The 13,541-nt window shown below is 52.0% G+C and overlaps 1 protein-coding gene across 1 annotated transcript in view; it reads right to left on the bottom strand.

The window, feature by feature from the left end:
• Positions 1-13,541, bottom strand: part of LOC142918276 (uncharacterized) — a 69,350-nt gene that overhangs the window by 34,211 nt on the left and 21,598 nt on the right. Inside the window, exon 2 of the mRNA XM_076062411.1 lies at positions 11,224-12,651. Coding sequence (XP_075918526.1) covers positions 11,224-12,651 — 1,428 coding nt within the window. The remainder of the gene's footprint in view (positions 1-11,223; positions 12,652-13,541) is intronic.

The following is a 13,541-nucleotide window of genomic DNA, read 5'->3' as shown; positions in this document are numbered from 1 at the left end:
GGCCATGTGGCCAGATGACAAAGGTGTCATCAACGTACCTCTTCCATAAGGTCGGGCGTAGAGTGGCAGTCTGGATGGCGTCAGTTTCAAATTTTTCCATGAATACGTTGGCTACAACCGGAGATAGGGGGGAGCCCATTGGGGTGCCCTCAGTTTGTTTGTAGAAAGTTCCATTCCAGGTGAAGTATGTGTTGGTTAAGCAATGTCTCACCAGGGGGGTACATCAGTATGCAGTCCTTGATGAACCAGGTCTTCAATGATAGCGATGGTGTCAGGTACCGGGACTTTGGTGAACAAGGACACCACATCAAAACTGACAAGCAGGTCGTTTGGGGACAGGGAAATGTCTTTGATTGTCGATACCAGGTGAGTAGAATTTAGTACCGCAGAGGTGGTTTTTCCAGTGAAAGGTCGCAGTATATCAGCCAGAAAACGTGCCAGTTTGTAGGTGGGGGAGCTGATAGTAGAGACGATGGGACGAAGGGGTGTATCTTCTTTGTGTATCTTTGGAAGGCCATATAATCTTGGTGGTCTGGCAGCAGAGGGTTTCAACAAGAACTGTTTGTTCTCATCAATTAATGCTGTTGAATCAGAGATAATTTTGTTCGTTTTGGTGACCAGGCTGTTGGTGGGATCTCTTTTTATTTTTGTATAGCTGCCATCGTTGAGTAGTTCTTGAATTTTGTTGTTATATTCTGTTTTGTCCATGATGACAGTGGCATTGCCTTTGTCGGCTGAGAGAACGACAATATCATCCCTCTTTTTTAATTGAGATAATTCAAAACGTTCGTCTTTGCTGATGTTGCTAGGTGGCAACTTAGCGTTTTTGAGGGTTGCAGCGATTTCAGATCTTGCTACGTCTGCAGAGATGTGACTCAAGCCACTCAAAACCATCACCTTACCCTACATTGCAGGGGTCACTAAAAAGATCTCCAAAATCCTGAATAAACACAAGATCCAGGTCCGATTCAACACAGTACACAAAATCCGTGATTTAGTTCCATCTGTAAAAGATGCTCTTCCAGACATACAGTACCCGGGCGTTTACAAACTAAAGTGCCTCTGTGGTAGTAGCTACATTGGAGAAACCAAAAGACATATCTCGGATCGCATCCGCGAACATAAAGCAGACTTGAAACACGGTAAGACGAACTCCTCTGCCGTGGCAGATCACTGTTACAATTCAGTGGGCTCACATGACATTGACTTCTCCAAGACGGAGGTTCTTTGCAAACCAACTGGCTACCATGAGAGATTCGTTCATGAGGCCATTCACATATACAAGCACAGAGACAATTTCAACCGAGAAGATGGATTCAGGCTCAGTAACCACTGGAAAGATGTGTTAAATCATTTCTGTTCTTAATTAATTGTAATTTTACGATGACCTTCAGACCGCAGCTCTTTCGCCAGCATTGCCTCTTAATACCTCTCACACCACGGTTAATGGTATGGTTTACAACATGGAGTATACTAGGGCTTCGCAGCTGTCTCTTTCCCCCTCCTCTGTTCCGACCATGGACGAACTCGTCCGTCTGAATGGGGCCCGTAGCTATCTGTGGTACGGAAATTTGAGGGTAAGAATCCACCCATTTTTTCGCCATATAGCATTGTGATATATAACGACTCATGGTTGGTAGCTTAGCTGATTGGAGAATATAGAGTTTATTGATAACATGAAGGTAATTTATATTTTAGTTTTTATTGGTTCACTATATAGTACTGTGAATAGCTCAGATTTGTAGTCATTTCTGTGACCAGTCACTAGCAAATCACCCAGTTATTTCAATGCTAAATTCGCCTAGTTATTTCAATGCTAAATTCTCCTGTTTTGATTTGTACTAAGTGCCTCGGTGAATGTGTATGCTCTGACTTCAACGTAACTATTTCTGTAGCAGTTACAAGCGAATGCCTTAATTTAGCTATTTCAATGCTAAATTCTATGCTAATTCCTTTTAACAATGGGTGCCTCTGCGGATGTGTATGCTTTAACTTTTAACATAGCTATTTCTTTGACCAGTCACAAGCTAATCATTCAGCCTTTTCAATGCTAAATTTTATGCTAATTCCTTCGTGAAGGCTCTTTGTTCCTCTCACACAGCTTAAAAGCCGTGATCTGAACGTGGCTCTCTCACTCCAGCGCTGTCCTACCAGACAGTCTCGCTCCCTTCACCTGATGAAGGCCGCTTGTGTTGTGGCCGAAACGTCGTGAGAATATTATTGTGTTATTTTATTTTATCAATTTATTATTTTATTCTCATTCTACGTGACTTTACCGAAAGAACCAAAGAAGACAAATAGTATTGTTTTCAACACCCTTTGCTATGTCAGCTGAATTTAGCTCTCATAAATATTCCTTTTGTAGCCAGACAGCTATAATTGTGTGCTCGGAGTTTTTGGTGAACATTCATTTTGAAGATACGAGGGCTTCCAGGCATGTTTATAACCATTTGCCCTCTCATTGTGTGCCATAACAGCCCATGTGATGAATTTGGGACACTTTTCCACTATATCATGAATATATGAATAAGTATAGACACACGTGTTACTGTGTATGTATGCTTTCCTCTGTGCATCGATACTGACGTGTAGATGGTGTGGATATTATTTTTTTCTGTCTGCAGCTGACGCTTCCTCTGACGCTTCCTCTGCAGAATTGGTCTGATGGAGCAAATGCACTCAGCGCAGCTCGGTAGGACAAGTCAACAATGCGACTGGTGTGCATACAGCACGGATCGGACTGGAGATTTGACACGGCACAAGAGAACTCACACAGGAGAGAAACCCTTCAAGTGCAGTGTGTGGGAAGGCATTTTCACGGTCATCTGCTCTTGTAACACACCAGAGAACACACACGGGAGAGAAACCCTTCAAGTGCAGTGTGTGTGTGAAGGCGTTTGCACATTCATGTACTCTTGTAGCACACCAGAGAACACACACAGGAGAGAAACCCTTCAAGTGCAGTGTGTGTGGAAAGGCGTTTGCATATTCATCTGCTCTTGTAATACACCAGAGGACACACACAGGAGAGAAACCCTTCAAGTGCAGTGTGTGCTTAAAGGCGTTTCCACGTTCATCTCTTCTTGTAGAACACCAGAGAACACACACGGGAGAGAAACCCTTCAAGTGCAGTGTGTGTGGGAAGGCATTTTCACGGTCATCTGCTCTTGTAACACACCAGAGAACACACACGGGAGAGAAACCCTTCAAGTGCAGTGTGTGTGTGAAGGCGTTTGCACATTCATGTACTCTTGTAGCACACCAGAGAACACACACAGGAGAGAAACCCTTCAAGTGCAGTGTGTGTGGAAAGGCGTTTGCATATTCATCTGCTCTTGTAATACACCAGAGGACACACACAGGAGAGAAACCCTTCAAGTGCAGTGTGTGCTTGAAGGCGTTTCCACGTTCATCTCTTCTTGTAGAACACCAGAGAACACACACAGGAGAGAAACCCTTCAAGTGCAGTGTGTGCGTGAAGGCATTTGCACGTTCATCTCTTGTAGTACACCAGAGAACACACACGGGAGAGAAACCCTTCAAGTGCAGTGTGTGTGGGAAGGCGTTTGCAGATTCATCAAATCTTCAAGTACACCAGAGAACACAGAAGCATCAGAAGATCTGCAAGGAGTGGAGTCTGAAATCCACTTGTGAAAGTCAAAGTGCCACCATGAGCCCATCCCTCATTAAACAAGAACCGGAAGAAAATTCCAGCTTGGACACTTTTAAAGGTATCGAGGTGAAATATGAAGAGGTGATGGTGAAGAGGGAAGAAGTGATGGTGAAGAGCGAAGAAGTGAAGGTGAAATGTGAAGAAGTGATGGTGAAATGTGAAGAAGTGAAGGTGAAATGTGAAGATGAAGATTCAACTCCAAAATGGGACCTTCTAATCGATGGAGGCAACGTGAAGCAGGAGGAGAATTCTGACTGTGAGGCAGAGCGAGGCAACTCTCAGCAGTTTGTGGAAGTGGAGGTGTGGGTGGACTTCCTAGACAATACAAAGTCAAGTGGAGACCCGGTAGATGTGTAAGCCAGAGACGATGTCGCTCCAATAGATGCACCTTTGTCACAGGCCTTTAATGACAAGAATGTGAAGTTGAACACTCAATTCCTAGGTTTAACCTGCAGAGTAAGAGCGAGCGGCCAGTCTTTGTGGACCTGTGGGTTGGGTCAATCTCTGACCAGGAGCGAGAGCCAATACGCTCCCAAGCATTCACGATGTTCTAATGATAATTGCTTTTACATGGTGCTTGCTTAATCGCCTCGGCAACTCGGAGTTTCGTATCTCGTCTGAGATGCTCGAAGGGCATCCCCAGGTAGCAGCTGCCCCTGTGTGGCACAAGGTGGTGGCCCTGCACCGGCCTGCATGTGGACAAGAGCCTGTCAGTAGGGGGCGATGATTGATGCATCATCTCAGTTGTGTAGTTTGTCGGCAATCTTGATTCGAAGCTTTTGTGACTGCAGGAATCCACACTCTCAAGTTATTTCGGTAAAGTCACCACGTGGGTAGAAACATAACAGATCACGGCGTTTATATCACAACACAAGCAATCGTCATCAGGTGGGACAACCACAGCAAGAAGAAGACGCTGAAGTAGGCGCCTACTTCAGCAGTTGTCTTGCTGCTGTGGTTGTCCCACCTGATGACGATTGTTTGTGTTGCGATCTAAACTCCGTGATCTATTATTTGTTGGCAATGTTTAGAATTTGCTACATTTTGACCCAGATGCAAGCATGCAATGGCCTACTCGTTTTGAATGACACTACAATAGTTTGTTGTACATACACTGTTAAGCAGGCGGTGCGTATTTTTAAAATAGCTTCTTAATACGATGTAACCTGATGCAGTATATTTCACTGCAGCAATTCAATTTTGTTAATATGCCTGTCAATAATTACGAATGAATACTTCTCTGTGCGTATTTTAAATGTTATTCTTTTATAAGGTGATGTTAATATTGAAAACTGACACATAACTGGCATGCCATAAATAGGAAATTAACTCTGCTTATTCGAATCAATGTATTCGTATATATGTTGATAAACTGTTTCAAGCAGATTGTCTCTAACGGCGACTACAGGGACCACGTGATTGTTTAAAAATGTATTTGATTATAACTATAATTGCCTACAATTCGTCATGTGTAGCTTATTTAGACTATAATTTATTCACTACCCAAAATGTATTTACTTGAAAACATAGAGCTGATATTTGTAAGCAATGTCTGTTATTTTTACGTTTGAAAACAAATATTTGCACAAATTTAACTTGTTCAGATACAAGGTGAATTCACAAGGCTTGGTAAAAAATCCAATATTTCAGAATTTTGCCTTAACGGAGAATATTTTTTTTAAATGTTGGTAAAAATAAAGATTCAGAAGTATATATTGTGCCGTGTCTACAATTTTACTGTAAAGTGGAATTGGTAAAAAAAAATGATGGTTCAATGAGCCACTCTGTCTACGGGAAAGCTACCCATACGGATGCTTACCTGAAACCGGATTCCCACCACCATCCATCCCAGAAGAATTCCCTCATCAAGACTCTGCACCATAGAGCCCAATGCATATCCGACCAGGAACACATAGCCAGTGAACTCAAGCACGTACACCAAGCTCTTAAGGCTAATGGTTACTCCGACTACACAATCCGCAAAGCTATCACTCCAACCATGAAGAAGGACCCTCTTGAGGAGACTTTCAAAACCATCACTTTACCCTACATTGCGGGGATCACAAAAGAGATCTCCAAAATCTTGACTAAAGACAAGATCCAGTTCCGTTTCAACACATTACATAAAATCCGTGATCTGGTTCCGTCTGTAAAAGATGTGATTCCGGACATACAGTACCCTGGCGTCTACAAACTAAGTTGCCTCTGTGGTAGTAGTTACATTGGAGAAACTAAACGACATGTCTCGGACCTCATTCGTGAACAGAATGCAGACCTAAAAAACGGTAGGACCAACACCTCGGCCGTGGCAGATCACTGTTATTATTCAGTAGGCTCACATGACATTGACTTCTCCAAGACGGAGGTTCTTTGCAATCCATCTGGCTACCATGAGAGATTCGTTCATGAGGCTATCCACATATACACAGAGACAATTTCAACCGAGAGGAAGGAATTCTGGCTTAGCAATCATTGGAAGGATTTGATAAACCATTTCGGGTCTTAAATGATTGTTCACACTTATGGTGGCTTTCAGACCGCATCCATTATTTTCGTCTCCCCCCTCCTCTATCCCGAACATAGATGGGCTCGTCCATCTGAATGACTGTCAAATCGCTCTCCGTGGTGCTAACGTTAAAAAAACGCCACTTTTTTCAAATTTTCTTGCTGTGGTTTTCACACCTGATGATGAATGCTTGTGTTGCAGTCGAAACGTTGTGAGAATTTTTATTTTATATTTTTATTATTTTTCTTGTTGTGGTTTTCACACCTGACGACGATTGCTTGTGTTGCAGTTGAAACGTCGTGAGAATTGTATTGTTTTATATTTTTATTATTGTATTATTTCCCTTCTACGTGGTGACTTTACCGAAAGAACCAAGAACATGAATTCCTAGCAGTCACGAAAGCTTAAAATCAAAATTTATTTTTACTTCGTTAACACCTTTCACGTTCGCACGCCGCTAATTTTTTGCGACAAGAGGTTTCATTACCACAGGTTACACGTGCAGTGGGTCCAAGACGAGGCGAGACGGTTCGCTGGAGGCAACACGTTTATTCAACAAGGGAACCACAGCACAGAGGGGTGACGACCCCTCACAGCCGATAACCTCAGGAGGCAGTCCCTCCACACTACGGTGCCCTTACTCTGGTTCTAGCGCTAACCCTACACTGGTTATGTCTGAACCCGACCCTAGCCAGGGTCACTGGGCTCTTCGCTTCAGGGTCTTCAGGGTCTTCAGGGTAGCGCTCAGAGACTTCTTCAGAGCTTCAGGTGGACGAGGACCGCCAAACCCGTTCAGGGGTCCGGCTTTTATCCCCGTTCCAGGGTCTCTCCGCCCCTGGCCAAGCCTTCTGGAACTCTCTAGGGGGCCCTGGAACATCCCCCAGCCCCCCCCCCCCCCCATCTTGGGGTCTGGGGGCCCTGTTCGTCACACCTGGTCTGTACACCACCCCCTGCTGACACATGTCCGCTATTACAGGTCAGCTCCCGTGGTAATACGCATACAGCCCAACAATGGCGTTACATCATCCCCCCCCCCCCCTTGTAGCATCCAGGCGTCTGCTACGTTCACAGGAAGCCCTAGACGCATGCACAAATATGCTCAAGGTGCCATGTCATACGTTCAAGCGTATGGATGTCCCCGACTTATTTATTACCTTTACATGTAATCCAGCTTGGCCTGAGATAAAACAAAAATAATAATAACTTTCATTCGGCCAGACACCCAGCCGTCGATACGACTTCACAGCCAGGGTGTTCAGACAAAAGCAAGTCAAATTCATCGAGAGCATTCACTGAGAGTCGTGTTTTTTGGAGAAACGATGCTGGATGTACTCAACTGAGTGGCAGAAACGAGGACTTCCACATCATAGGGGTTTCCCCTTTTTTTGTGGCAAGAAAACTGAAACCTTTTGGCGTCCTCTGGTCGAGCACCAATTGGGTCGAGGCTCTCAAGAAAGCCGTCCCTTGGTGTGGAACAAGCGGTTTCAAGGACAATTCCACATATATATTATCATAGTGCGTGTTTTTTGCTTGCATTTTGACTGCAGGTATTGTGGTTAATGCTGTAATATAAATCCTTGTAAAAAGGTTTCAGTTTGTTGCCAGAAAAAAGGGGAAAAACCCCTATTATTATATTTTGGTACTGCCAAAGGAGGTCTAATGATGTAGATGACTTCCCCACGCTCATATTTTAATCTGGCTGAAAGAAAAAAATCATCCAATCCAAATCGATGTTATATCTGTCGAGTTTCCAAATCCAGAGGAAGACCCACCACCCAGTCCCACCTCACCACCCTACACCTCACCACCCAGCCCCTCCTCACCACCCTACACCTCATCTGCTCCTCCTCACCACCCTACACCTCACCACCCAGCCCCTCCTCACCACCCTACACCTCACCACCCAGCCCCTCCTCACCACCCTACACCTCATCTGCTCCTCCTCACCCTGCATCTCCCCTCCAGCTGGTGTATCTCAGCCATGATGTCGTCTATCTGCTTGAGAATCCGGCACTCCTCCACCCTCTTGAGACTCGCCACCCTCTCCTCCTCCTCCACCCCGTCGCCCGACTTGCAGTCGCCATCATCGGCTGCACTGCGTGATCTCCGTAGTCCCCTCCTCCTCCTCCTCTTCTTCTTCTTCCTCCTCCTCGTTGTCCGCCGCCTCCTCCTCGTCTCGTGCTCTGTCGACGCTCGGCTGCAGGCGGCTGGCGCGAAACTTCAGCAGCAGCCTGCGGACGCCCCCTGTAGACTCCACCACCTCCTCCTCCTTGTCGTCCCTCCGCTCCTTCACCTCGTCACCCTCCACCACCACCTCCCCCTCCTCCTCCTCATCGTCCGTCCGCTTCTTCACCTCGTCACCCTCCACCACCACCTCCCCCTCCTCCTCCTCCTCGTCCCTCCGCTCCTTCGCCTCGTCACCCTCCACCACCACCTCCTCCTCCTCCTCGTCCCTCCGCTCCTTCACCTCGTTACCCTCCACCACCACCTCCTCCTCGTCGTCCCTCCGCTCCTTCACCTCGTCATCTACCACCACCTCCTCCTCCTCGTCCCTCCGCTCCTTCGCCTCGTCCCCCTCCACCACCTCCTCCGGCGATGACGACGACGATGATGAAGACGACGACAACGACGATGCGTCCGAGAACGACCAACAGCTGGATGACGACGACGACGCTCTCTGCTGCCGGTATTGTTGCTGAGTTTGTTTCCGTCGCTGCCGCTGCTTCTCCAGGGCGCGACCCCGGCGCCTCTCGGTGGGCGGCGGCGGCTCAGCCAGCGGCCGCGGCATCAGCGAGGAGAAGTGGAACGTCGCCCCACGCGGGGCCGAGCGCCGCTTGCCCGCGACCGCCGGCGCCGGTGGCGGCGGCGGCGGCAGAAGAGGAGCCGGCGGCGACGGAGGAGGCGGAGGAGGCGGAGGAGGCGGAGGAGCGCGGCAGGTAGAGGAGCCCGGGCAGGGATCGGGATTCGGTCCCGCCGGGCAATCCGCCGCCGCCGCCACCTCCCGCCGCTTGCTTAGCAGCGACCGCCCGGCCAAAACCTCCTCCTCTTCCTCCTCCGCCTTCATCACCGCCTCGGCCTCCTCTTCCCCTCCTCCTCCTCTCGCTCCGCCTCCTCCGCCCATCCTGCTGCTCGCCCTCCTGCCCACGCCCTGCCACCAAAAGTCGAAGTGTCTCTTCCACGCCGCACGCGGTCCAACCGCGGCCTCCCTGCGTCTCTCCGCCTCCGCCTCCTCCTTGCCCGCCGACTCGTCGGCACCGAGCGCCGGCCCCGACTCTCCGCCGCCGTCTCCGCGCTTCGGGGCGACCCTCGGGCCGATTCCCGGCGTCGGCCGGGCGCCGCCGCCGCCACCGCGGGAGCTCTCCTGGGGGGGCGCCGCCGCCACCGGAGTCTCCCGGCAGCGGCGCCCCCCCTCGAGAGCCCGGAACGTCACGGGGCGACGAAGATGACGGTCGTGGAGGGGAGGCCCCGGCGCGGGCCCCGGCCCCCCAGCGTCGTCGTCGTGGAGCGGGCGAGCGACCTTGGATAGCGCTCAGAGACTTCTTCAGAGCTTCAGGTGGACGAGGACCGCCAAACCCGTTCAGGGGTCCGGCTTTTATCCCCGTTCCAGGGTCTCTCCGCCCCTGGCCAAGCCTTCTGGAACTCTCTAGGGGGCCCTGGAACATCCCCCAGCCCCCCCCCCCCCCATCTTGGGGTCTGGGGGCCCTGTTCGTCACACCTGGTCTGTACACCACCCCCTGCTGACACATGTCCGCTATTACAGGTCAGCTCCCGTGGTAATACGCATACAGCCCAACAATGGCGTTACATCATCCCCCCCCCCCCCTTGTAGCATCCAGGCGTCTGCTACGTTCACAGGAAGCCCTAGACGCATGCACAAATATGCTCAAGGTGCCATGTCATACGTTCAAGCGTATGGATGTCCCCGACTTATTTATTACCTTTACATGTAATCCAGCTTGGCCTGAGATAAAACAAAAATAATAATAACTTTCATTCGGCCAGACACCCAGCCGTCGATACGACTTCACAGCCAGGGTGTTCAGACAAAAGCAAGTCAAATTCATCGAGAGCATTCACTGAGAGTCGTGTTTTTTGGAGAAACGATGCTGGATGTACTCAACTGAGTGGCAGAAACGAGGACTTCCACATCATAGGGGTTTCCCCTTTTTTTGTGGCAAGAAAACTGAAACCTTTTGGCGTCCTCTGGTCGAGCACCAATTGGGTCGAGGCTCTCAAGAAAGCCGTCCCTTGGTGTGGAACAAGCGGTTTCAAGGACAATTCCACATATATATTATCATAGTGCGTGTTTTTTGCTTGCATTTTGACTGCAGGTATTGTGGTTAATGCTGTAATATAAATCCTTGTAAAAAGGTTTCAGTTTGTTGCCAGAAAAAAGGGGAAAAACCCCTATTATTATATTTTGGTACTGCCAAAGGAGGTCTAATGATGTAGATGACTTCCCCACGCTCATATTTTAATCTGGCTGAAAGAAAAAAATCATCCAATCCAAATCGATGTTATATCTGTCGAGTTTCCAAATCCAGAGGAAGACCCACCACCCAGTCCCACCTCACCACCCTACACCTCACCACCCAGCCCCTCCTCACCACCCTACACCTCATCTGCTCCTCCTCACCACCCTACACCTCACCACCCAGCCCCTCCTCACCACCCTACACCTCACCACCCAGCCCCTCCTCACCACCCTACACCTCATCTGCTCCTCCTCACCCTGCATCTCCCCTCCAGCTGGTGTATCTCAGCCATGATGTCGTCTATCTGCTTGAGAATCCGGCACTCCTCCACCCTCTTGAGACTCGCCACCCTCTCCTCCTCCTCCACCCCGTCGCCCGACTTGCAGTCGCCATCATCGGCTGCACTGCGTGATCTCCGTAGTCCCCTCCTCCTCCTCCTCTTCTTCTTCTTCCTCCTCCTCGTTGTCCGCCGCCTCCTCCTCGTCTCGTGCTCTGTCGACGCTCGGCTGCAGGCGGCTGGCGCGAAACTTCAGCAGCAGCCTGCGGACGCCCCCTGTAGACTCCACCACCTCCTCCTCCTTGTCGTCCCTCCGCTCCTTCACCTCGTCACCCTCCACCACCACCTCCCCCTCCTCCTCCTCATCGTCCGTCCGCTTCTTCACCTCGTCACCCTCCACCACCACCTCCCCCTCCTCCTCCTCCTCGTCCCTCCGCTCCTTCGCCTCGTCACCCTCCACCACCACCTCCTCCTCCTCCTCGTCCCTCCGCTCCTTCACCTCGTTACCCTCCACCACCACCTCCTCCTCGTCGTCCCTCCGCTCCTTCACCTCGTCATCTACCACCACCTCCTCCTCCTCGTCCCTCCGCTCCTTCGCCTCGTCCCCCTCCACCACCTCCTCCGGCGATGACGACGACGATGATGAAGACGACGACAACGACGATGCGTCCGAGAACGACCAACAGCTGGATGACGACGACGACGCTCTCTGCTGCCGGTATTGTTGCTGAGTTTGTTTCCGTCGCTGCCGCTGCTTCTCCAGGGCGCGACCCCGGCGCCTCTCGGTGGGCGGCGGCGGCTCAGCCAGCGGCCGCGGCATCAGCGAGGAGAAGTGGAACGTCGCCCCACGCGGGGCCGAGCGCCGCTTGCCCGCGACCGCCGGCGCCGGTGGCGGCGGCGGCGGCAGAAGAGGAGCCGGCGGCGACGGAGGAGGCGGAGGAGGCGGAGGAGGCGGAGGAGGCGGAGGAGCGCGGCAGGTAGAGGAGCCCGGGCAGGGATCGGGATTCGGTCCCGCCGGGCAATCCGCCGCCGCCGCCACCTCCCGCCGCTTGCTTAGCAGCGACCGCCCGGCCAAAACCTCCTCCTCTTCCTCCTCCGCCTTCATCACCGCCTCGGCCTCCTCTTCCCCTCCTCCTCCTCTCGCTCCGCCTCCTCCGCCCATCCTGCTGCTCGCCCTCCTGCCCACGCCCTGCCACCAAAAGTCGAAGTGTCTCTTCCACGCCGCACGCGGTCCAACCGCGGCCTCCCTGCGTCTCTCCGCCTCCGCCTCCTCCTTGCCCGCCGACTCGTCGGCACCGAGCGCCGGCCCCGACTCTCCGCCGCCGTCTCCGCGCTTCGGGGCGACCCTCGGGCCGATTCCCGGCGTCGGCCGGGCGCCGCCGCCGCCACCGCGGGAGCTCTCCTGGGGGGGCGCCGCCGCCACCGGAGTCTCCCGGCAGCGGCGCCCCCCCTCGAGAGCCCGGAACGTCACGGGGCGACGAAGATGACGGTCGTGGAGGGGAGGCCCCGGCGCGGGCCCCGGCCCCCCAGCGTCGTCGTCGTGGAGCGGGCGAGCGACCTTGGAGGGCGCCGCGTGGGACTCGGCTCCTCCTCCTCCGGCGTCGTCCGCGGAGCGCTTGGGCACCCGGATGGGCCAGGAGGAGCGAGCCCTCACGGAGGGGGCGGCCGTGGCCATGGCCGGGGCCGGGGCCCGGGCCGGGGGAGGCCGTCTGGGAGGCCACTGGTGAGGGGGGAGGGCCGGAGGAGAGGGAGGAGACGCGGGATCAGATTCCAGCATTCAGCACGCAAACGTCCTGGTAGTGGTGGTGGTATTGGTGGTAGCGGTGGTGGTCAGTGATTGTAGTGATGTTGGTAATGGTGGTGGTGATGGTAGTGATTGTAGTGTACGGTAGTAGTGGTGGTGGTGGTATTGGTGGTAGTGATGGTAGTGTATGGTAGTAGTGGTGGTGGTGGTGGTAATGGTGGAAGTGGCGGTAGAAGTGGTGGTGGTGATGGTGCTAGTGGTGGTGGTAGTAGTGGTGGTGTAATGGTGGTGGTAGTGTTGCTGGTAGTAGTGGTGGTAATGGTGGTGGTGGTAGTGATGGTAGTGTATGGTAGTAGTGGTGGTAATGGTGGAAGTGGTGGAAGTGGTGGTGGTGCTAGTGGTGGTGGTAGTAGTGGTGGTGTAATGGTGGTGGTAGTGTTGGTGGTAGTAGTGGTGGTAATGGTGGTGGTGTCCGGCAAAACAACCCCCTACCTCCTTGTGGTGCCGGACGGGCAATGCTGCCGTGGGCAGTGCCGGGGGGGAGGGCCAATTCGGATTGGCCTTTCCCCTCATGGCGTTTGTAACCACCACAGTGGCTAAGTGGGGGCTCTGGACAGGTGTGAAGGGCTGGAAACCCCTCCACCTCCAATTAATTACCACTAAACCACGACCACAACATTTTATAAATAAGCTTGTGCCGGAGGCCCCGGGGGGACAGGCGTCTATGACGTCTCCTGACCAAACCCCATTTGGCGGAGCCAGGAGACTGAATCCTTCCTCTCGGGGCTCCTCCAAAAACAACAAAAAAAACACTACGTGTGGCCACGTGGAATGTTCGAATGCTCACTGCGGAGGAGAGGCTGCCA

The sequence above is a fragment of the Petromyzon marinus genome, unplaced genomic scaffold, assembly GCF_048934315.1.
Source record: "Petromyzon marinus isolate PM22_M1 ecotype Great Lakes invasive population unplaced genomic scaffold, UKy_Petmar_22M1.pri1.0 PM_G_Scaffold_6, whole genome shotgun sequence".
NCBI classification, from domain to species: Eukaryota; Metazoa; Chordata; class Hyperoartia; order Petromyzontiformes; family Petromyzontidae; genus Petromyzon; species Petromyzon marinus.
This window is presented reverse-complemented; position numbering and strand designations above follow the sequence as displayed.